This window comes from Thermobia domestica, chromosome 17 (assembly GCF_964235325.1).
Source record: "Thermobia domestica chromosome 17, izTheDome1.hap1.1, whole genome shotgun sequence".
Taxonomy (NCBI): domain Eukaryota; kingdom Metazoa; phylum Arthropoda; class Insecta; order Zygentoma; family Lepismatidae; genus Thermobia; species Thermobia domestica.
Genome location: NC_137470.1, coordinates 60,530,242 through 60,553,647, shown reverse-complemented (window position 1 = coordinate 60,553,647; position 23,406 = coordinate 60,530,242). Strand labels below are relative to the sequence as shown.

General features: G+C 36.6%; 1 protein-coding gene across 3 annotated transcripts; it reads left to right on the top strand.

Annotated features, from left to right (window-relative positions):
- The first annotated feature begins 252 nt into the window (after nucleotides 1-252).
- On the top strand, nucleotides 253-23,031 carry LOC145674626 (uncharacterized). Of its 3 annotated transcripts, XM_081744840.1 has the most exons (7): nucleotides 253-705; nucleotides 3,938-4,068; nucleotides 7,536-7,787; nucleotides 9,586-9,988; nucleotides 17,130-17,314; nucleotides 20,619-20,784; nucleotides 22,413-23,031. In XM_081744840.1, the coding sequence occupies exons 1-7, from the start codon at nucleotides 645-647 to the stop codon at nucleotides 22,895-22,897; spliced, it is 1,683 nt and encodes a 560-aa protein (XP_081600966.1). In that variant the 5' UTR covers nucleotides 253-644; the 3' UTR covers nucleotides 22,898-23,031. The 3 variants fall into 3 exon arrangements, with proteins under 3 accessions (XP_081600966.1, XP_081600968.1, XP_081600967.1); XM_081744842.1 differs by lacking the exon at nucleotides 3,938-4,068; XM_081744841.1 differs by lacking the exon at nucleotides 7,536-7,787.
- Nucleotides 23,032-23,406: the final 375 nt, after the last annotated feature.

Genomic DNA, 23,406 nt, shown 5'->3' with positions numbered 1-23,406 from the left:
TGAGTGAACAAGTTAAACGTTACATTATTAGGGAAAGAAAAAAAGGTTCCAAAAAGTAGTGCTGTGCAATTGGCAACGGATCTGGAAACACGCGGTGTTAAAGTATCAGCCAGTACAGTGCGGAATATTTGCAGGGTATCATGGTCGGATAGCCAGGAAAATGTTCTGGGTGAACAAGACAAATCGTATAAAGAGACTAAAGTTTGAAAAAGAGTATAAAGATAAGGGACTTCTTTCTGCACTGAGAGAAAAATTGCTGAATTTTAGTCTAGAATATCTGGATTGACGAATTTTAGAAGGATTCTGTATCACACAAATGATTTTCTGCACCTAGGTACGTATTGGTTTGTTGCTTAGCCACGACCAATCTGTACGGCCGCCAATAGACGTAAATCATGTACGTTCCCCGTCCGGACGTGCAGGATACAGAAAGTAATGTGTGTACACAAGAACAAGAGTCTAGTTTTGTCAAGACATTTCACAGTCACAGGCATGTCCCATAATGCTCCAGATTTTCCTTCTACAGGAAAAATGCAAATGGCGGACATGTAACAAACAGTTTTCGTCTCGTTAATTTTACCTTGAGTAATTTTATAAAAGAAGATTGAACACTGGCAAAATTAGTAACATTGTGAAAGTTAAGTATGGCTGTTGACGAAATTCTACGTAAGTGGAACTTCGACCACCTTATTCCCATATTTGCAGGTATGTTTTATCTACATCAGCTTTATTGTTTTCGCTTGGTACTGTACAAACGTACGTTTTGTTATAAAGAATACTGACTAAAAGATACCAATGAGTAGAAATAGCCTATACTATTACAGTCAATCTAGCATGTGACATTCAGTGTAAAACAGTTTTCACTTTTAGCGCACCACTCGATATTATTGTTGAAAAAGTAAAATCGTTCCGCTAATTTCCTTATTGTCCCCTAGAACATCAGCGGCGGGCGACATGAAAATTTGTCACTTAGCATATATAAAATTTAAGAAGGCCACCAGAAGTAATTATTGAAAAATTACATTTCTTTTATGATTTGCGTATAAATACGGCTTCCGAATGTATGGCATAAACACTATATTGCAAAAAAGTCGACCTTTGTTTCGCGATAGGAAGCCAGCTTTTTCACCTACCTTTTTGCGATGTTCTCACATTTGGTCATTTTATGATTCGATACGTTAAATTAGGTTAGGTTACCAATATTTAATTCACACAGTATTGCCGGACGAGCGTCAGCGAGTGGAGATGGGTTAGAACCCCGCAGGGTACTTTGTTTTCTATCTTTGTTACTAATAGTTTACTTTCTTTGCAATATGTTTAGTACAAGGGGTCCAGAAGCACGTAAAAAGCACAAAATTTACAGGAGAAATGAATGATGCAAGTACTTAGACGTAACGGAATGTAACCAAATCTAACCTAAAGTAACCTAAGCTAACCTAAACTAACCTAATATTAGTAGCAATAAGCGAAATTCTATCATTTTTTGGAAAATTATGCTGGACCCATACACTATTATAACATAAACTAACCTAACAAACTAATCGAACCTTACGTAGACTAACCTAACCTACCCTATTCTAGCCTAATGTGAACAGAAATTACCAAAATTATAACATTTTTTAGAGGAAAGAGCTGGACCCCTTCTGCTAAACATAGGCCCTTTCTTTTTCCACATAAGTTACTTCTACTTATCTTTACAGTACTGCCATCAGAAAATTGTGTAGGATATATTCTTGAGTAACTGAACATCGAAACAGCAATATCAACTAACGTGTCCTGCAAATCATCCTGTTTTTATCTAATTTCCCACTCCCCCTCCTAATTTCTGGCAACGTGTTACCAAAAACTCAAACCAACCTGTACTAGGTGACCACTAGAAAGTACTAATGCAATCTAACCGATTCAGGACAGGGCGAAGCTGGTGGACATGGGCGGGTGTGTATCCGAAGGGAGCAGGCGCGACAGCGATGGTAGGTATACGCATAAGCAAATGCAGTAAAAATTAAAAAGTTGAGTTTTGGCAATGGTATGAGTTTCAGTAGCACTTGTCATGGGTTCATGTTAGTAACGTTCCACTTATTAACATAAAATACAGTTCTGTACATTGTGCAGAAACAAACCGCAGGTTGAAAATAGCATTTAATAGGGTCATCTTTCATACACACTCACTTATTTTATCCGCCGTAAAGCACTTGTAATGATTTTACACTGGTAACCCTAGACATGTTAACCTACAATTCAGCTGTATTGCTGTGTATTTAATTCTGTCGTCTGCAGAAATTTGTTTCTTATAAATATGTACTTTTATACAAAGTATTCCATTTTACCTATAAATCTTCGAAAATATGCTACGCTAACACTACGCCAGCAACATTCTTGTATTCATGAAACAGTATCAATTGTATTTATAAAACAGACAAAAAAGGTCTGCACAACAGAGTGCGATATCTTGAGGGAATGGGTGAATAAAGTGAAATAGTGTCAGAAGTTCGCCAAACATGTACAGTAATTCGGCAGAGGTCTAGAACACTGACCCCGCTCTCCACTGAGTTATAATAAATATAGAAAACAATGTGCCCTGTTGGGCTACTACCTCGCTATCACTCGCTTGGCAATACTGTGTGAATTGGGTATTGAGCTTTGGTACAGAAAGGAACCGACCTGACTACTAACCTATATGGGGGGAGGGGGCAGCGTTCTAGAACCTACAGGAATTCGTGGAGCTCCTTTTTACTAAGCAGTTAGTGTACGCACCTTTGGAGGTAAAGGCCTCGGATTCGATTCCCGCTGGGAGCTCATGTGGTTCGGATACCACGTTAATAAGTAGGTCCACGTCTCATATAGCCTCGCTGCTTAACAGGACATTAAACTTAAAGTAATTTAGGTTAATGTGGAGTTCGGTCTCGACCTCGATAACTGACCACAACTCAGTACCACTTGAGGTCGAGGTTAAACTAGCTCTTTTTCCGCACATTCGATGACTTTCATTTCAAAAGTATGCAGGCGCTGGCGGTTATCTACTCTTAACTGTAGCTATGTAAACCAGATAACCTTTAAGACGTTTACGATTTTTACCTCATATTACAAATGTAAAGTAGGTTTAATTTTGTGGGAACAATCACCTACAAAATCAATCTGAATATTTGACTATTTATACTAAATTGAAAATATCAAAATCTCATATATTAATTTCCATAACTCACGGTCCCATGTTCAGAGGCGCTGCATCATTTGGTTTAGATCAAGCCTGAGGAATGCTGAATGGGCAGACTATAAATAATTCGTGTTCTACTGGTAAGTCATTTGTGGAACTGGTAGGTCTATACGACCTCGAATTTGACCGAGCTGCGGTCACTTCTCGAGGTCGAGACCGAGCTCAATTGAATCAGCACCCTCAAATTATCTTTATTCATTAAGAAAAAAATAGAGGTTACGGTTACTCCGCTTTAAACTAACGTAAAAAAAAAAAAAAAAAAAAAAAAAAAAAAAAAAAAAAAGCCGGTTGAAAAAGGCAACCCTGGCTGTAGACACATGCCTCATATCACCAGACTGCTATAAGAGGTAGTAATCTGCAGTCGATTTAATATTAAGATTCCCTTATCCACTATTCAGTGAACTAGGAGTTATACTCAGTTGCAGTGGTGGCTCATGAGGGAAGTCGGTATCGGTGAGGATTATCATTTCTTCGCTATAATCTTAAAGGAAAATATTACATTATGTACTAATTCTTAAAGTTAGTAACCTCCCTTTGTGGACCGGAAGTAGTTAGAATTTCGTAAACTTACAGGAGAATTTGAAGCAGTAGGTTAGTTTGTAAGCTGAAGATCTTGAATTGCATCGAGTGTCCGGTATCATATTTTTTAGTCTGTTCATATCACATTACTGCAATATATATGAAGAACGAATATTCATTTCATATTTGCATGCTCTTTTATAGAAAATGATGTCGATGTGGAAGCATTAAAAGTGCTAACAGATTCTGATCTTCAACAATTAATTCCAAAAGTTGGATTAAGAGCGATATTCAGAGCAAAATGGAACGAGTGGTTGTCTTCTATGAATGACGAGGTACCTTCCAGTATTGTAAGATTTATTTTATTATGATGTGTATTGTTATTACGTCTTTGTTGGTCGTTTATTGTTACAAATCATTTGGTGTAATATTTTCTGGAAATGAAAATTATTTTTTGAATTGCAACATCTCCTTGATTGCACGGCTTCTGACTTATCTAAAAGTGTCAGGGAATCCAGCGTATGAATATATGCATTTTCCACGTATAATGTCTTAAACTTACGAGGAAGGAATTTTGGAAATTCGACGGCGAAGGAGTTGAAATACAGGTAACAATCATTTTAATATGAGGGCGGCGGTGGCTCAGTGATAGTTAGTTTACCTTTATTTCGTGGCGTCCCTGGTTCGATCCCAGCTGTCGTGAAGTGAGTTTTGTGGTGGACAAACACTGCGTGCGTGGGTTTTCTCGAGCTTTTTCCAATTCCTCCCACTTTCTTGTTCCAACATTTATTTCATTTCTCATCACCACGGTCTCCCTTAACTTTGGTGCATAAACATGGAACGTTAAACTAAGCACTTCATTTCAGTAATTTTATTATTATCTATGTCACCGATTCCCGTGAGAATAAGACTTAAAATTTTGTTTTTGGACTTCTCTTTTAAAATAATTTGACCTGTGTTTTAGGTTTTTTTTAGTTTTTATTTAGATATGGGAACAAAAGAGGAGAGGAGATATCAATTATGAAAATAGGATACTCTATCTCAGGTTTATTTAAGTGACATGGAATTTTCTATTTAGACTTTATATATAAAAATAAGTTGGCACTGTTTCTTCGTTTTAGTATTAGGAATTATATTTCTGGGCTTTCGGCATCTACGGCCATTTAGCTCGTCACGTATAAGGAATGATATCCCTTGGCGAGCACACTATCCGGGGAAAGGGAAGGAAGAAAAGGTTGGGGAAGCAAGGACCTGTATGGTAGGTACTATCCCGGCATTTGCCTGGTAAGAGTGAGGAAAACTCCATTCAGGATGGTTGGCCTGAAAAAGCCTTTTACACTTTTTCGACTTAGTGGCCTCACCGGGAATCGTACCCGCGACCGTTCACACTAAAGGAGAGAGCGTTTGCGACTACGCCACACGGGGCCACTGTTGCTTTATTGTGTCATGTTTCAATTACAAGCGGAAACGAGACAGGCATGGGGATTTCAATTATTATAATAAGGTGTTCTATCTCGCGATCCCTTAAAGATAGAGACATAAGATTTAGTAGGTAGAATTTACGTAAAATAATTAAACTTTTAATGTATTTTTTTTTTTATTTCACCGTAAACAACGATTTTGTCCATTGGCCACTCAGTCCAAAAGTACTTTTCGTGCAACTACAATTTGTCCAACGTATAATTTCTTCAAAGATATTTTTAGCATTTGTATTTCGTGATTGTTGTGGAAATTACAATGTGTTTAGTAATTTGTTACTATGTTTGAAACACCATACATAAGCAGATCATATAATCGACAAAGAAAATACTGAGGTATTGGGGAAAGATGTACAAATGCTATGCACAAAAAAAAAAAAAAACAAAGAAGAAGAAACACGTCTACTTAAAATTATGCTGATTAAAGCACGAATATCTATAAAAATTGACAGTACGTTTCAGTGACCTTCTCATCTTCATCATTTTTATAAAGCACAGAATTGTATATGTGATTATTCATTTCACTACAGAAGTAAATTAATTTAGAACTCCCTTGAATCACTGCTATAAAAATTGTTTAACGAAAACCACTCCTTCCTCCTGAGTATTTTTTTTTTCAGAACACAAACGACGTATCTTCGTGTTAATAAATAATGATGTTCGGTGATTATTCAAGAAACTTTTAAATTATTTCTACAGTGGAAGCAAGTGATCAGATATACAGTTCTACAAGGAACGTAATTAAGAAAGACGAAAAAAGTGAAGAAGGTGACAAAAGGTCCTTGAAACGTAGTGTTAATTATCCAACATTTGGGTGCTTTAATCAGTATAATTTAAAAGTATGTATTAATATTCACCTTATTACATCATGAAGTAACAAGGGGGCTCAGTGGTAGAGCGTTCACCTCCGGTGCTTGGGGTCTCTGTTTCGATCCCAGCTCGCGCCTTGTATACTTTGTGGTGGACAAACACCGCGCTCGTGGATTTTCTCAGGGTTCTCCCGTTGCCTCCCACTTTCTTTATTCCACCATTTCATTCATTTCTCATCATCACTGTCTCCTTTAGCGTAACCGGCATAAGAGTGGGACGTAAAACTTAAAAAGTTTTCATTTCGTGAAGTAACAAGAAACACACTTGTAAAGTTGTCTTCTCAGCGACATATTGATTTTTTATTTCCCCTTAAAACGTATGCAAAGATTCGCTAGGCATTCTCGTGTCCTTAGTTTTATTAAACACATTAGAAGGATGCTACGCAGATATTTTTTTAAAATAAATTCCTGAAGAAAATTAAGTTGTAGACTTATTTTCTTATTCCAAATGACGATTCAATTTGTTCAAAGAAGTTAATGAGCGTTTCACTATCAATATTTAATAAGCGGGGGAGAGACAGTGAATAAACCTACATTCATTAAGAAGAACATGAAGGCATAATACCCTCTTCCTGAATTTGTACGTAAACAAATTATTCAAGTAGTATTGTCGATTTTAACATCCAGTATTGTCTTGATTTCATACTGTACTTGTGCTGGGTAGTGTAGTAACTATCTTGGACCATTATTTCCGATTTACAACTCCACTGTACATTCCACAACAATAATTAGAAAATACAAATACTGAAAATCTCTTCGGAGGACTTTTAATTTGAATACAATTTACATTGGGCATCTTGTTAGCCTAAATGAGAAAATTACTAATAAAAGTAAAAATAAGGTTGAATTTAATGAAATTAAAAACTGAGAGAGAAAAACAACGAAGAAACAGCAAGCAAAACTCGTATCTTGTATACATTACTTCATTAACCCCTTACCGCATGCCGTGCCATATATGGCATATACCCTTTTTTCACTAGATTTTCTGTGATTTATCAAAGGCATCAAATGACTGTTTTGTTTGCTGCGTGAGATATTGACGTGTATGAAGAAGAGATTTTGGTGTCATCTGGCCTGTTCTTTGTGAGTTGTAAGTGTATCATATATGGCACTTACTTATTTCTCTTCGGAATTAAGTGCAAAATCTCAAATTCAAGTTTTAATTCATTTTTCAAGTTCCCATATGAGGATTTCCAATACTGATTATTTTTTTTCGCTAAAAGAAAAAAAAATCATGCAGAAACGGGTTAAAGAACACGATTTTTGCAAACCCTTTATACTTATGAATTCGACTTACATATCTATGAAGTACAATGATAAAATGATAAGCAAAAGAAATATGTATTTCTTATCAGGTGATTATTTGAAATTAAGAAACATTGCCTCAGTGCTGTAATTTTCTCAAGTCAGTCTGTACTTTCCTCTTTGATTAATCTTTTATTATTTCTTTTCAAGAAGTCTTCATATATTTTCGAGAGCAATAGTGATGCAGACATTGCTGAACTACTTGCGACAGCAACAGAAGAAGAAGCAACTTCACGTGAATCAATCGAAATTAGTTCACCTGAGTCGAATGAGGTGTCACTTACATATGAAATGAAAGAATCAAGAAATGGAGATGAAAAAGGACGCACTGCTTTGCTAAAAACCCATGGGCCTTTGGATTGTTGTACATCCATTAGTAACAACCTCTTCGACAAAAATTACGTAAGTTGAGCTTGAGATTATACTGAGTTTAGCACTCAAAGATACAAAAATGTACGCTACGTTTCACTGGCCCTTTTTCATATTTATGCATTTTTTTATTGCGCTCTATATAGAACTACATATCTGATCAGTTTCTTCTGCTGTATAAATATTAAAAGTTCCTTGAATCATCGCTACATGGATTCTTTTACGGGAACCACTCTTTTTAAAGTCGAGATTAACCCTATATGTGCCAAGTTGGGTTTCAAAATCTCAACTGTTAAGAAAAACACATAATGATGTTTCTTTAGTATCATGTCATAACTCAGATTTTGTGTCAAAAGTAATAAAAAGTTTATTTTGTATCTCAATATTTTATTTTCCAGAAAAATAACCCACAGTTTATGCAAAAGGTTTCGTCGTAGACACAAAGTACCCTCCCTTGGTATAAACTGTCACTATACTACATGGAAAAACCAACGCAAAAACAAGATTATTTGATTCAGACTAACCAATAATGACTTTTGAAAAGTAAAATAAGACAAAATGCTTACTCTGTAGCTTGGAACAATAAAATAAATTTATATCTGTAGTACCATAACATTATAATTGTAATTCGGGAAATATTTTAATAGCATTTCCCTAATGTTAAAGTATATTGTGAGAATAGGAAATAGCAAGTGGTACACCACGTAAAGGAGTTTAGTTTTTATGGTATGATATTTGATCAGTTAACATTGAAACCGGGAGTTGTATTGGATTTGAACCATTTTCAGTTGTAGTTGAATATTGAGGATGGAGGTAATGGCCCTTATGCAGAGTCGTTCTGACGCGTGATTACTGCCATACTAAAGAGTTCGACTAACATTTGTTTCCAGCAGTAGTCAGATCTTTAGAATGACGCTAATCATACGTCTAAACGACTCTACATAAGGTGAAATATGTTTTTGAAATGCTTGATTGATTGCAGAAACCAGTTGCTCGCTATCTTTTATAGTTTTTGCTTTGTGGTGATCAATGGTAAACTGAAAATGGCTAACTTCACTTCCGGTTTGAATAGAGTGTTCTAACTTTTGTCTCTACCATTTTGTAAAATTTGTTCATGATCCATAAAATAGTTCAGAGATTTCTAACCCTCCCTCGTTTTACGGTGTTACGTGACACACGTAGGGTTAAGAGTAGCGTCCTCTCTAACCAAGTCAAGCAATCCTCAAACATTATAATACATTTTCATGAACATTATTTGAGAGGCTATGTGAGAATCCCGTGTTCCTTCACCAAAAGCACAGATCGACAAATAGATGGATCCATTTGATGGAACGTTTCTTTTGAAAAGAGCTGATATGTTAGTAGTAGGAAGATAGTTTAATTGCATCTCGTTGAGTTTTCCTGTCAAGCAGTTCGACAATATGGAAGTTGGTTTCCAGTTGATGTACTTTGTATCCCTTACTCGGATCTTTCTCTCATATTGTGCAAATGCATTATTGCAGAACACACACACACACACACAATGTATATTATTCTTTAATAGCGGTAGGTCTAAACTTCAATAAACTATTCTTACACTAGTATTTTCTTAATTATGCTTAAAAGCTTATTTATTTAGAAAGTTGGTATGGAAATACAAATACGAAAACTGAAGGACGTGACCATTTATTTGTATTAAACATTTCGGAACCACGATTACCTTCTTCGTACATTCGTAGTGCTTCTTTTTGGAGAACAGTTGCTTCAAGTGGAATTTATATTACTTGAACTGCCGTTTTCATGCTTATTATTACTTACGTTGACATTCAGTAACTTCTTTTATTTCATATAGGTGTCAAGTATTCTTCTAGGATCAATCGATGGTAGAGGTATTCTGAAAGTAGGTGAAAAAAAGGGAGGTCTCCTTGAATTGGCTGACAGACGACTTTTAACAAGACTTATTATCTTACACATACTTACTGTTCACCCAGAGAAGAAAATTGTGAGTGCAGAGTTTGCCGAACTAGCTTCTCAGATTTCCATAATCTTTCCCAAGGAGAGCCCGTCGTTATATTTTACTCCTTCATTGCCAGCGACACAACACCAAAAAAAGAGGAATGCGAGCGGATTATTATATGAAGCCTACGTAACTCGTCGTAGAAAATTGAGAGAAACAGAAGTCAAGTGCCCAAAGGATCGTTCGAGTCCATCTTTACTTCCCTGTACATCGAGCACAGTATGCGAAAATGACGTAGGTAAGTAATATATAGTTATTTACTCTCTTGCTTTTTATACTCTCTTTTACTTTTTAATTTTGACTTTTTTCGTTGTAATGTCGATTATTCGTGTTATCAGAAACGAAATAGAATGGAAAGTAGGCTCTAGCGACAATGTTATAATTGTAAATACTAAAATTCAGTATCTATAGCAGTTCATTCCTTTTGCGAGTCATCTGTCCTTCACTTGCATCTGACAGATATGTGCAAAGGGACATGAATAGATATAGTAAGGAATTGACAAGCAAGTTCATTCTCATATTAGAATGTAGGTTCAGCTAGTTTGGATTATTAAATATACTTTTCAATGCTAATATGTTCTGGAAATTTGACGTTTCATTTGAAGTAAATAATTTATGCTGATCAGGGTGTTTACTGATACTAGAAGTGTTTGAAACACTAGAAATCTACTGGAAATTTGTATTAATACTTGAAATAATGAAATTGTACTGGAAATTGTTGTGTAACAAACTAGTTCTTCTTTTTATTCTTTCATTTGGTTTTGAAATGAAATGAAATTAAATAATTAGTTTAACGTCCCACGATTATGCAACGAGGCTAACGGAGGCTGTGATAATGAGAAATGAATGAAATGATGGAATGAAGAAAGTGGGAGAAAACTGGAAAACTACGAGAAAGCCCACGCGCACGGTTTGTCCACCACAAGGTCAAGGTCAGGTCAATGATATGTCGTATTTATTAGAGCTTTTTTTTAACCTCATTTCTTTTAATGTGTGCAACTTAGAGATTGAAATATTTATGCCGCGAGTGTTTTTAATAATTATGTAAATTCAATGTAGCCCGTGGCATCCATTTAGTGAAACTATAATATAAGTGTGCAAGTGCAAAATTTATTGTTGGGTACAAGGTATGTATGATCGTTGTCTACTGTTCCGACACGGGTGCCATCTGTTAGCCTTCGCTCAATGTTATTGTTTTGTCTTTAATAGAGCCATTTTCATCAAACTTATGAAGAGCATGATAAATAGCTGATGATATGCAGTTGTTATACGCTTTATATATATATATATAAAGGTCTTTGGTTACTTCGAGCTACGAAGTTTTTCATTTTCGTGTATTATGCTATTGTTGATTTGATGTAGGGATTTAATCTTAACGTGTTGGGAGTGTGTTAGTAAAAGGGAAGTGAGTGTAGAAAAGGTATAAATGCGTTACTAAATTTAAGAAAGGAGTGCTAGCAAATCCAGTGATTTCGAGATTGCAGAAAAGTGAGTGTGTGTTTTCGTGTTGTAAATGCTAACCATGTCATTTACCTGGCTAACATTTACTCACTTACATATTTATTTTAGAAAAATAACAGTGCAGTTTTCGTGGCGGAAATTTTTTGCAAGGGGATCCACATGTGTAAAAATGAATAAAGTTAAATTGTGTTTGACTGTGTTGTGGCTATAACGTACTATAATGATAATAAATAAATATAAATACAAATAATTTATCGACGAGTAAGAGTTTTTAGACATTAAAATGTCGTGACCCAACACCAATGATAAATAGCCCCATGTTATTTTATTTCAGTATAGGCTACGGTTAATGTAAGTACATGTGTAATGATGAGTGCGTGTGAGATTTCGACGTCTTGCGATAACTGTATTCGCTGCTGACGAAATTGAACAAATCGGTACGTGTTGAGAGCGAAAAGTTATTTGGTTCATTTTTGTTACAAGTTGCAGTGAAGGAAAGGTAGTCTTTAGATAGAAACCAACAGCATTAGTGAACGTTAGTAATGGGAACAACTGCTTATTATTCAGATGTAGTGTTAAAGTAGTTTCTCATCAGTATATACCTGCATGTATTGCCAACAGATGACGAGAAGAGCCCTAAAACAGGGGTGGCGGGGAAAGGTCAACGACACGGTCAAGTCCATTTTCGGTTTTTAAGGTGTGGTCTATACTTAGATGTCGTCTGCTATTCCGGGTAAAGTTATCTGTGTGCTATTCCGTGGTGTCATTTGAAACGCGCGTTGTGCTTTGTGTTTCGTGCTTAGTTTCGTTGTGTTTTTCGAATTAGTGTGTTTTTAATATTATAATATACTGTGTTTTAGTATAATGGCGAGCTCTAGGAAGAAAGGCGCGACTATTCATAGTGATTGTCGAGAAATAATAAGCAACATTGTTGAATTCTGTGACCGCGAATCAAGAGAGAAACAGTGTTTAGTACCTCTTGGTCAAGCCACAAAACGTGCTTCTAGAGCTACAGGTTTGTCTGAATCAACTATAAAAAGAATTCGCAAGGAGTCTCTTACACGGAAAATGCATTCTCCGACACGAAAATTGATTTCTCCCGGTAAACACAGGAAAAGACCCGATCACAGAAATGTCATTGTAGACGATTTTGATTTGTGTGTTATAAGAAATGCTGTGATTGAAATGTACGTGTCAGATCACATTGTACCAACGTGTGCTAAGCTTTTAACTGTAGTGCGGCAAAAAATTCATTTTCCTTGGAAAATAGACTCACTGCGCAAGGTATTGAGACAGTGTGGTTTCATTTGGAAGAGATGTAACAATAGGAGAAAGGTGTTGATTGAAAGACCAGATATTGTAACGTGGAGGAGTAAATATTTAAGAGCTGTCAAGAGATATCGGGGAGAAAATCGCGCTCTGATATATCTTGATGAAACTGGAGTCGACAGCAACATTACAACAAAGAAGTGTTGGCAGTCAGACGATGTCGTGGGGGTCCATGCGAATGCTAGTTCTGCATATCGACTCATAGTTGTGCATGCAGGAAGCATTAATGGATTTGTGCCGAACGCATGTCTTATATATAAGGCAGGTAGTAGTACAGGTGATTATCACGGACAAATGAATGGTGAGAATTTCCAGAAGTGGGTTAGAGAAAAACTTATCCCAAATATTCCTCCTCAGTCTGTCATAGTAATGGATAACGCTCCTTACCATTTAGTACAAACAGAAAAAGTTCCTTCGGGCTATAGCTTGAAAACCGATATGCTCTCCTGGCTAAAATCTCGACAAATTAGCTGTGATGAAACCATGAGGAAGGCGGAATTAAACGCTATAATTCAAGCCAACAAACCTCGTGAGAAAACGTATCGTGTGGACAAATTACTTGAAGAACATGGCCATACAGTGCTTCGTCTTCCCCCGTACTCGTGTGATTTGAACCCGATAGAACTTTCGTGGGCCAAGGTGAAAAAATATATACGTGACCATAACACGACAGGGTCACTTTCATTCACAGCACTCCAGGAACTTACCTCAATTGCAATATCATCATGCACTTCAGAAGATTGGAAGGGTTTCTGTCAGCATGTCGAAAAAATAGAAAAACAGTATTGGGAGCGGGACGGCTTGATGGAAAATGAGGTAGAAAAAATTTTGATTTCGTTTGGAGGAACAGAAGATAGCGACAGTGAGCCGTCAGATGATTCGGATGGTGCATTCGAGGGTGAAACAGATGATGACAGTGACGAATTGGCACAGCCGTTATCACAGTAAAGGGTAAGTACCCTATTCATTTCGTTTTGTGTCTAATTTTTGTTATACTTGTTATACTTGCGTTGCAACGATATTCCTTGGTAAAACATGAAGGTGGACGTTAGGGATACGCACAAGACAGGATTTGAGGCTGTCTCGACTCGAAAATATGTCGTGAAAGTGATGTCTCGTCTCAAAAAATAAATATGTTTCTATTAGAAGCACTCTGTCTCGACTCGAATTTTTTGACGAAAATTCTGTCTCGTCTCGTCTCGAGCGAAACCCTAGTGGGCGTTACTTAAATGGAATCGCAGGTATCACTATTCATCATCGACTCCGAAAAAACTGTGGAATCGACAGTATCATTTCTCTCTAGGGTATAAGTGACATTTGTACCAAGTTGATTGGAATTTCTCGAAACCAATGCTGGCACATGCACACATACACACACACATACACACGCGGATACATCATATGATCAAGAGGGGGGCTAGGCTGTATATAGTCTTCAAATTGTCCAGTAAAGGATAAAATCAACTGCCATTTATGCCGTGTAAATTTTGATGTAAAGGGGGAGCGTACTATAGTCTCTCTAGTTCCCTTGGATCCGCCTATATGTGTATATATATACATATATACGATATATCAATCACTCATATTTGTAAAATACATATTTAAATATAGAACTTATACGTTGCGCGCAAGAAAACGAATGTATTAATTAGATAGCATGAGAACTCGTATAGGGAACGACTTGCCGAAACCCCCGTGCGAAGAGTGGGTGAGCCCATACCTACGTCACACTACTTCTGCTAGGGCTCTTCTCGTCATCCGTCCACTGTACATGGATTTTTTTTTTTTTTTTTTTTTTTTTTTTAACTCTACTACGTTCTTCATGCACAACTGAATGATAGCATTTCACTGATGCGGATAGTATTTCAACTAAAACTGTTTCATGAAAGATATAACTTACACTTAAGTATTTCTTACTGCCGAACGGCAAGGAAATCTTTTACCCCTTAAGTCCAACAATTATTTCAAGTGGGTGACTTGCGTTGTGTGTGTCTGGTGTGTAGTAGACAACGTGTTGTATGTATGAGTGTGTGTCTGTGTATGTGTTGATTTGGGAGGATGCAATATTTGTTGTTTTCTGCGATTTCGTTTCCGCACTTTCGGAATCTGTTAAGTGCAAGGAGAAAATCAATAGAGACGATGTTCAAACTTTTATTATTGACTTCCCACTACTATAAGATAACACGCCTCTCCCTTTACATATATTTCCTCTTACGTTCTAGAAACGCGGCGCATATCTGTGGTGAGCATGTCTTTGTGAGCTCATTTTGGGATTTTGGCAGTTTTTTTTTTTCAGAATGTCGGAATTGAGGCCTATTCCCGAAGAAGGGCACATAGACCTTTTCCGTGAATGGAGAAAAAGAGCCTTAAAGATTTTATCAGAGTATATAACAATAACATACGCTTGCAAATACCTATAACAGGTTTTTTAATAAGGAAGACCTATTTGACTAATAAATAGGCTGTATTAAATGAAAAATATATACTATTTTACATATTTATAAACGTATTTGTATAAAATGTTATGTGCCCTTTTTTTCGAAAATCCTGGTTGGTTGAAGAAACAGCATACTATTAATGCATCACATTAATTACTTTATTCTAAAATAAATCACATAAGCTATTACACATGGTAATAAATGTGTTATGGATTTAGTCCTGTTCGTGCTCATTCAATATGCATTGAATCAGGTCGCTGTCTTCAGCTGACAAAAACTTCATTAAGGGCCGAACATCTTTCTGTTTATGTTCGCTCACTCCAACGAAAGGGTACTTTTTGAAAGATAATAAAATGGGATACATGTTGGCATGTACGTGTTAGAATACAGCAGAACGCCTGATAGAGTGTACTTCATCATTACCGTACATACTGCATAGTGGTATACGTTGGAGTTTTTGGTGTTGGGTTGGAACGAAAGGAAGGAGCAAGAGCTGTCTCAAAATCCTTAATAAAATTTTTATCCGTTGTCAGTTCAAAAGGAGATGGATTCTGTCGAAAGGTAATGATGGCTTTTAACCATGGCATCGATAGTTCTGACCCCAGTCAAACTCCAACACTAAAGGAGATGGACTTAGTTTACCTTCACTATTAGTTGCCTGTGATTTGGAAATAAACTCGTCCTTCAAAGTTTTGCGTCTATCATCTTTCCTTTTGTGAACTTGATAATGAACTTTACATGAGTCACTAGGATAGCTAATCTGTTTTTCGTCACATTCAGCACAAAAGTCACACTTGTCAGTTTTAGATTTCAAAAATCCATATCTAAACGGCTGCTTAAACATTTTAAAGTACTTCACATACGATAGTGTCAATGCTTCATCGGTTTTATCCTTATAGTATCCTTGAAACATTGTGTACAATGCCGTATTGTTAAGCTGTGAGTTTTCAAAATATTTCAGTTTTGATTTATGTCCACAATAATGACTGTAATCACTTGGAAATAACTGCAGGTGACTCTCTATCACTTCTTAGATATGCTTCTTTGATTCTTCACGTTTCAAATTCATGTTACTATAAACTACACGCGTCTTATACACAGGTTTACTTTCAGTATCCATTTTAAATTACTGCCACATTTCTAGGTTAATAATATAGCAAGGAGCACAGTAATAACCGCTGCTAGAGCCTGAATGTAAGCTGTGCGCCAAAACTGTGGTGCAAAGGCTTACAAAAACAATATTGCCAGGCGGCCAAAAATAATGATATCGAGATGAAATTTTCACAGCACCTACAGTATAACATGGCGGTTCGTTTTAAATGATTTCCGGAAAAAGGGCATAGGCCTATGTGCCCTTCTTCCGGAATAGGCCTCAATTTTGAATTTATCTATTTATTTATTTTTGTTAATTGTTTGGATTGGAGTCAGTTCCTTACTATTTTTCTGTCTTCTACGGACATTTAAAACTACCACGAATTTTATTTTGTTTTTAGAATATTTCAAAATTAAGCAGACAAACTACTCCTCCGATGTAATCGGCCGTAACCGACATGGGCGTATCTAGCAGATTACAACGACTAGGGCGCAGGGAACCTAAAGGTGGCGCCGAGGGCGTTTTCTCTTTGTTTTCCATGCTAGGACACAGCAATTCCAGCGGTCATATCGGGACATTTCAATCCGCCCGATGTTTGTTGGCGGTATTCTTTCAGAGTTTATGAAGTAGTTTGGATATTCAGCGAATGTTTAAACGCTTGTTTTTGTTAGCATGGGGAACTAACAATGTCCATTTCTGCTTCTTCATACCCTAAAACTTATGCTAGCGATATTTTGGAATAGGGGTTGGCGTTTAAAACAGTTGCAAAGATTTAAAAAAAAAAAAAAAAAAAAAAAAAAAAAAAAAAAAAAAACGACTCGCAGTTTTCGTTTACTCTTAATTAACTAAGTACGCCTGAATTTCATTCGAATCCTTACTCTTTTTCGTTCTACCTATCTCCTTATTTTAATATCACCCCCTCCATTTTCCCAAACATAGTAATATATCGACATAAAAGTTTGAGCGTCAATTCGTAGTGGTCGTTAACATCTTTCTAGCTGCTTGTATGTTGGTTTGTAGTGTACACAGATTATATGTACATCTGTCTTTATTTTCAGTTGACGAGGTTATACTGGAAAAACTGCGATGGTTGGAGACCAACGTTCAGCCGTGGACACTGGTCGAACTACACTGGAATGAAACCGTTAAGAAACGAATGCAAGATATAGAAGATAGTGAGTGTACCATTAATGATTATCTCACACGATTTCCAGCATTGCAGCAACCAGAAGGATTTAGACTGGTATGTAAAGCTATAATTGACAATCTTATTAACTTGTAAGAAAGAGGCATTTTACCATTGTTGGTTGATTTAAACCAATTGTTTTCGTTAAAAGAAAAGAACTAATTGGTTAAAAAAAAAAAGATAAATGCCATGCTACAAATCGTGTGAACTTCATTGTAACTTTTGCGTATAACTCAATCTATCTCGGTTAATTGTATCTACTTTCAACCCTGTACTTAAGGGGTCTCATGACCGATTCGCGGTGGGGTCACGAAATTTATCTACGGTGCAAACTGAGTAGCAGTTCGTATGTTACTGTAAGCAGTAGATTCCGCCCTTTATAACCTCGCTGTTACATAAGAACGTTAAGGTAGATCATTTTTTTCCTACCTATATGTAATCTAAATGAAGAAATATATTTTAAAAGAACCGGGTTAAACCCAAGGCGTATCTTTAAAGAAGATGGTTTCTACCAACCTGCATTTTCGTTTGTGCTGCAGTTTTTGAAAATTTACATCAGCTCCGTAAACCTAAATCAACTTAAGGGTCATATGCATAGTCTACCATGTAGGGGTCCCCTAGACAAACTGTGGGATACCTCAACCTTCTTAATTGTGCAATGCAGAAAGCTTCCAAAATGATCAATCAGGTACAGTTAACACTGAAGGCTTGTTGGTCTAGCCACACCTCGGGCGAAGCTAAACTTTTGTTTTAAAAAAAAAAAAAAAAAAAAAAGCATTAACATTGCAAGCAGCAACTGCATAGATAACGTATATATTATATATATATATATAAAAACTTAAATAAATGTTCGGAACTTTGTTTTTGAAATATAAAATCGTAGCGGAAAAATAAATGGTGTATATTAGGAATAAGGCTCTTTTTTAATTTTCAGGTAAAGTCTGTTAACTATCAGAAAAAAATAACTAGCAAACCTGTGAAGCTGTAGCTTTACAATAGAGATCCCACTAGAAATAAATTATACATATTGTGCCTTCTTGACAAAATCAGCTTATAGTATTTTCGAGAATATATTCTCTAAACAATTTTCCAGTAAAGGTTAACCTTAGGAGGGCATAAAATGTATGTTTATAAATACGGCTTTTGCTAGCAAAATGTCATGCAAAGAGCGTGAAACTTATTATCTACTTGTGCCTAGTGTTATCAAGTTGCATACAATTTTATAATATATATAGTGAAAGCCACAAGTCTAAAAGCCATGCACCAAACTTTGCAAGGTGCTTAATGCATGTTATTTTTGCATCTATGACGGTTTATGCCAAGGTGAAGCTGGAGGGCTATAGTCGAGGTGCATCCACAGGGAACAGGCGAATTTGTGATGGTGGATATACGTGTAAGCGAATAAGTACGAAAAATATGCACCAATCTGCAGTACGTGATCACTACAAGCTAGTCTTTCATTATAGTTACATAATTATGAACCATACTTTTAAACTGTTTCTATAATTACAGGTTACTTATATGAGTAACGAATGTATTTTGAGCAATTGCAGTGCAAAACAGAAGGATATTCCATACTGTTTTCCATACTTGTCTTTCTTTATGCACACACCACCATAGCTAACGTGCCTAACTTCCGCGGACAAAATCACGCGCAATCCCTTAAATTGTGCCGTTCTTGGAATCGGAATGAATGCAAACGTAGCTTTTGTTGGCCACTTAGCACAGATTCGTGCGTGGTTTTCTCACTTATTATTTATAACATAAGTTACAAGCATATTATAAGTGTACGCAGCTGGTGGACATATTAGAAACTAAGAATGCAGAAGACGTTCGATGATCATGAGTGAAAAAAATGGATGATAGCGCCCCTCAACTTTACCTGTCCTAACTGGGAAATGTAGACAAACGCTAACAGGGAAAAGGATGTAACAGACATTAAAATAACATTTTCACGATGAAATATGTATAATTGCAGATTCAATTTTTCCCATCAGTGATGATTCCAAACTTTTTTTTTTTCCTGGTGGTGTGAAACTTTCTTATACTGGAGATGAAATGTATTAGTAATACTGGAAATCCACATTGAGCGTAATAGGATATATGGTTCCGAGGGAATTTCATGGCTCTCGAGAAGAAACTCCTCCCGGCCGACCCCTGAAATTACCATTGGTCCCCGTTATTCTCAAGCTAATCTAAAATATAATCTAACCAATGTTCCAACACCAAGTATCACTAGCTTATTTTACTTCAGGTAGAATTTATTAGTCCATTCTTTGATATTGTGTTCAATATTTGTACTAGCAGAAGCAAAATATCTTGCAATCTTATTTCAAGAATCGGGATATATTTTTAAATTGCTTACCACAAAATATGTAATTCATTATCGCTTAATAAGCATAACAAATTCGATAAACTTATTAATATATTGAAATGTTTGGTTTGCACGAAGCATACGCATTTTATACAACAGAAACTGCTGTGGGCTAGCAAATGACGCGTTGAAGCACCCCCAGTCATCTACTCACTTCCGGGAAGGTTGCGGGCTTATTTAACCCTGCGTTAGAACTCTTCAACGCAAATTATCAAGTGTCCCGAACGTAGCCCGTAAGTAGCCTGCAAAATAATTATGCATAAGATCCTAAATGTACGTTTGTACGTATATTAGTATAGACAGTATGTTGATTGTGGTTTAAGTCGGTCTTTGCTAAATTAGGAACATCCGGGCTTATACGAGTATATTCCTGGGAAAGGTTACACAACTTCTTTGTATCAGTAAATAAGAAATAATGTAAAAACAGTGACCGAAATATTCGTGAGTTTTTTGTGCTGTTACTGGTCTTCTTTAAAAACGTAATGGAAATCTCTTTACAAATGCGAAGTTTGCTCTTGTTTTCATTCCTATTAGAGAGACATTCCCTTACTACTGTAAAAATATTGAAAATAGTGTGTAAAAGTGATTTGAATCAATTCACTTAGAGGAGAAACGTACTCAAGTTCGATTACTTTTGAATAGTTGAATCACCACAATTTAGTTGTAGTCCTAGGTTTTTCTTCTTCAAGGAATGTGGGATCAAATTAGGGTAAACGTGACTATATATCATACTTGCTAAATCAGTACATACATGCAGCATAAATGAGGGCATTTTCCCCACACTGGTGGAAGTAACTGCATAATCATCTGTACATTCATTTTGACCACGATATTAGACATTTAAGTAGAGTTTGTATATTGCAACTGTCTCACTGCGCATATATATGTAATGTTTACTTTTTTTTTTAAAATTTTGTATTTTTAAGTCTGATTCTTAATATTATATTCGTATGTTTTGCATAATGTTCTTTCCTTCCTTTATTTTAGTTGCTTCAAGATTTCGGTTTCTTGTATCCTGGAAAGGATAATTGCCTCTTCTCAGGTATTGCCCAGCTTCATAGCAACATTATTCAACTAGCAGTTGGGAAGAGTAGGGCGTCGAGAGATGATCAGTTCAAGAGGGAAATTGAGTCGTACATACATTTGATTAAAGGTAAGACCGAGCAAAAATTCTGAAACAAATTTGAATGTGCAATGTTGAACATATATATACCCCTTATGTCTTTAATTGAAAGCATGGGAACTAACAGCAACATACCATACGTGAATTACGACAGGCATTCTAGAAGGGATAACATCCAGAAAACAAACACTTTTTTCTTTCGATTTTCACCCACTGGTGTTTTTGCATTCTTCTAATTAATATCGTAGTATGTAGTTGTATGTGGCACTGAGTCAACTCCAATAGACACCCTGTTGTAAGGTGCACCAGAATGATATCGAAATTGCTTACTTCAGTCCAAACAACTGAAGTTTATTAGCTCTGCCCAACTGGGCTCATAGCTTGGACCACGGTGAGAAATCCTGAGAAGATTGGCAGAAACACCTCCACATAAAAAATTTGGAAGGAAATTTCCGTCCGCTAATAATTTACTAGGGGAGAGTGAAAAAATTAACAGTTCTAAATTATAGTAATTCATATATCTTTCATATATGACTAATATGATATATGAGGGGCCGCGGTGGCTCAGTGGTAGAGCGTTCACCTCTGCTGCATGAGGTCCCGGGTTCAAACCCTGCTCCCGCCAAGTGAACTTTGTGGTGGACAAACATCGTGTGCGTGGGTTTCCTCGGGGTTCTCCCGTTTCCTCCCACTTTTTTCATCCCACCATTTCATTCATTCCTCATCATCACTGTCTCCTTGAGCCTAGCTGGCATACCCGTGGGACGTAAAACTCAAAAATTTCAATTTATTTTAATATATGAGTTTGTTTTTTAAATCTCTCTTTCTCCACTTTTTTACAACGTGGACTGCCCCATCAGGTCTGAGGAGTAAAATCCGTCGATTTTCGTTACAAATTTGTTTATAAATTAAAGTTATTTAATAAGAATAGAGTAGGAACCCTATGGGCAAGAAATGAGCGCTGTACCACTAACCCACTGTGGTCCCTAGTGTGGCACGTGAAGTTGGGAACTACGCTTTCACATTTCTAGGTGTGTAACACGGCGCCATGTCGTCGTGAAAAATGTCATCTCGTGTAGAAAACGATGTCTGGACCACTAGGTATACTTGCATACACCTGCTAATCAATTTCATATACAGCAACAATGGGACCAAGGGAATTCCAAGAGATTAGGTAGCTAGGTGGGCACTAACAACCTGCCATCTTTGTGAGTCGGAGAGGTCACACATGTTCACTCACCAACAAAATACCAAGAAAGTACGAATCAACTGAGGCCAGGTGATAAATAAACACACGCACATACACACAAAAGGAAAAAATCGCAACATGTGACCGACAGCACCCATTTCAAAAAATGCTACCTTAATACTGCTGTTTACATCATTTTCTCTACGCTCTGCACAATCTCAAGCATAATGTTTTGTCCTTAGAACTTTTCCCCACTCCTATTACACACCCATATTGCTTATTTGATCATATTTTGCAGCGTGTGACATTTATTAGGATATTCCCACCGCTTTTTGAAACATTTCTAAGAATGATACACTGACGTGTGATGATGTATTTCAAATGTATCAACTGTTCCTTTTATACGTGATTTTCAAACAGTTAATACAATGGAGAAGCTATAGATTTTTTTTATTATTATTATTTTCAGAAGATGATCCTGGCACCAGCTACTCAGTAGCACTTCTTCTCTTACCATATGTGCTTACTGTTCCTCCGGCTAGAAAGTGTCATGGGAAGCCGCTGTGGAAACCTTCAAGAAGTGAAATAAAAGAAGCGTTTATTCTTCACGTGTTTGCAGAATCACAAGTACAGCCAGCTATACTAGCAAGAAAGAAAAAGTTAGAGCAGTTGGGAAGGACATTTCAACCGCAAGTCATCGTAGTTGGAGAATCACCAGTATCACCAGTGTGTGCATTTTGCTGCGTAAACAGTATATACTACAAGGTAGGAACATTACTAGAGGCCGTGGACATTACGTTCAAGATTTTCCAAGCAACAGGAGCTAGTTACAGCTATGAAGCGAATCACGTATGGTTAGTTGTGCAGAGAGCACTCTACCAAATTGTAACGCCTCATGATCGGCCGAATCAGTCCGTAAAAAACTTACTTGCTGATATCGGGGTTTTAAGTTAATTCCTCGAGTGAAGTTTTTTTTTTTTTTTCATATGTCCTATTATTTCTTTTCCATTATGATCGTTTAGTGTGTTAAGTAATATTTAGAAAGGTTTTATATGTTACATATTATATGTATATCTATTTGTTATACATTGCGATAGATCATTTAGAGGAAAATATTTCATGTTTCATTCATACAAGGCAACATGTACAGGTGCTACGGTTGTTCACTGACATTTGCAACAGTTTCCATGCTGATAAAACACATTCGAAATGCATGCCCGAAATTAGCTACTTCCAGTGAATTTCACTGTGGTGAAGAGACATGCTGTCGACATTTTACAACGATAGCTGCTCTTAGAAAACATTTGAATAGAATGCATTCAGCCGAGGCTTCCACCTCTCATTCTGTGTGTTCCTCTTCGAACCCAAATCAGTTTCAAAGTGACACCGCTTGCAGTTCAGTTGAAAAGTCGGTGGACCGAGTTACTACTTGTGCCGAGAGTGAACTTCAACACCATGTAGCA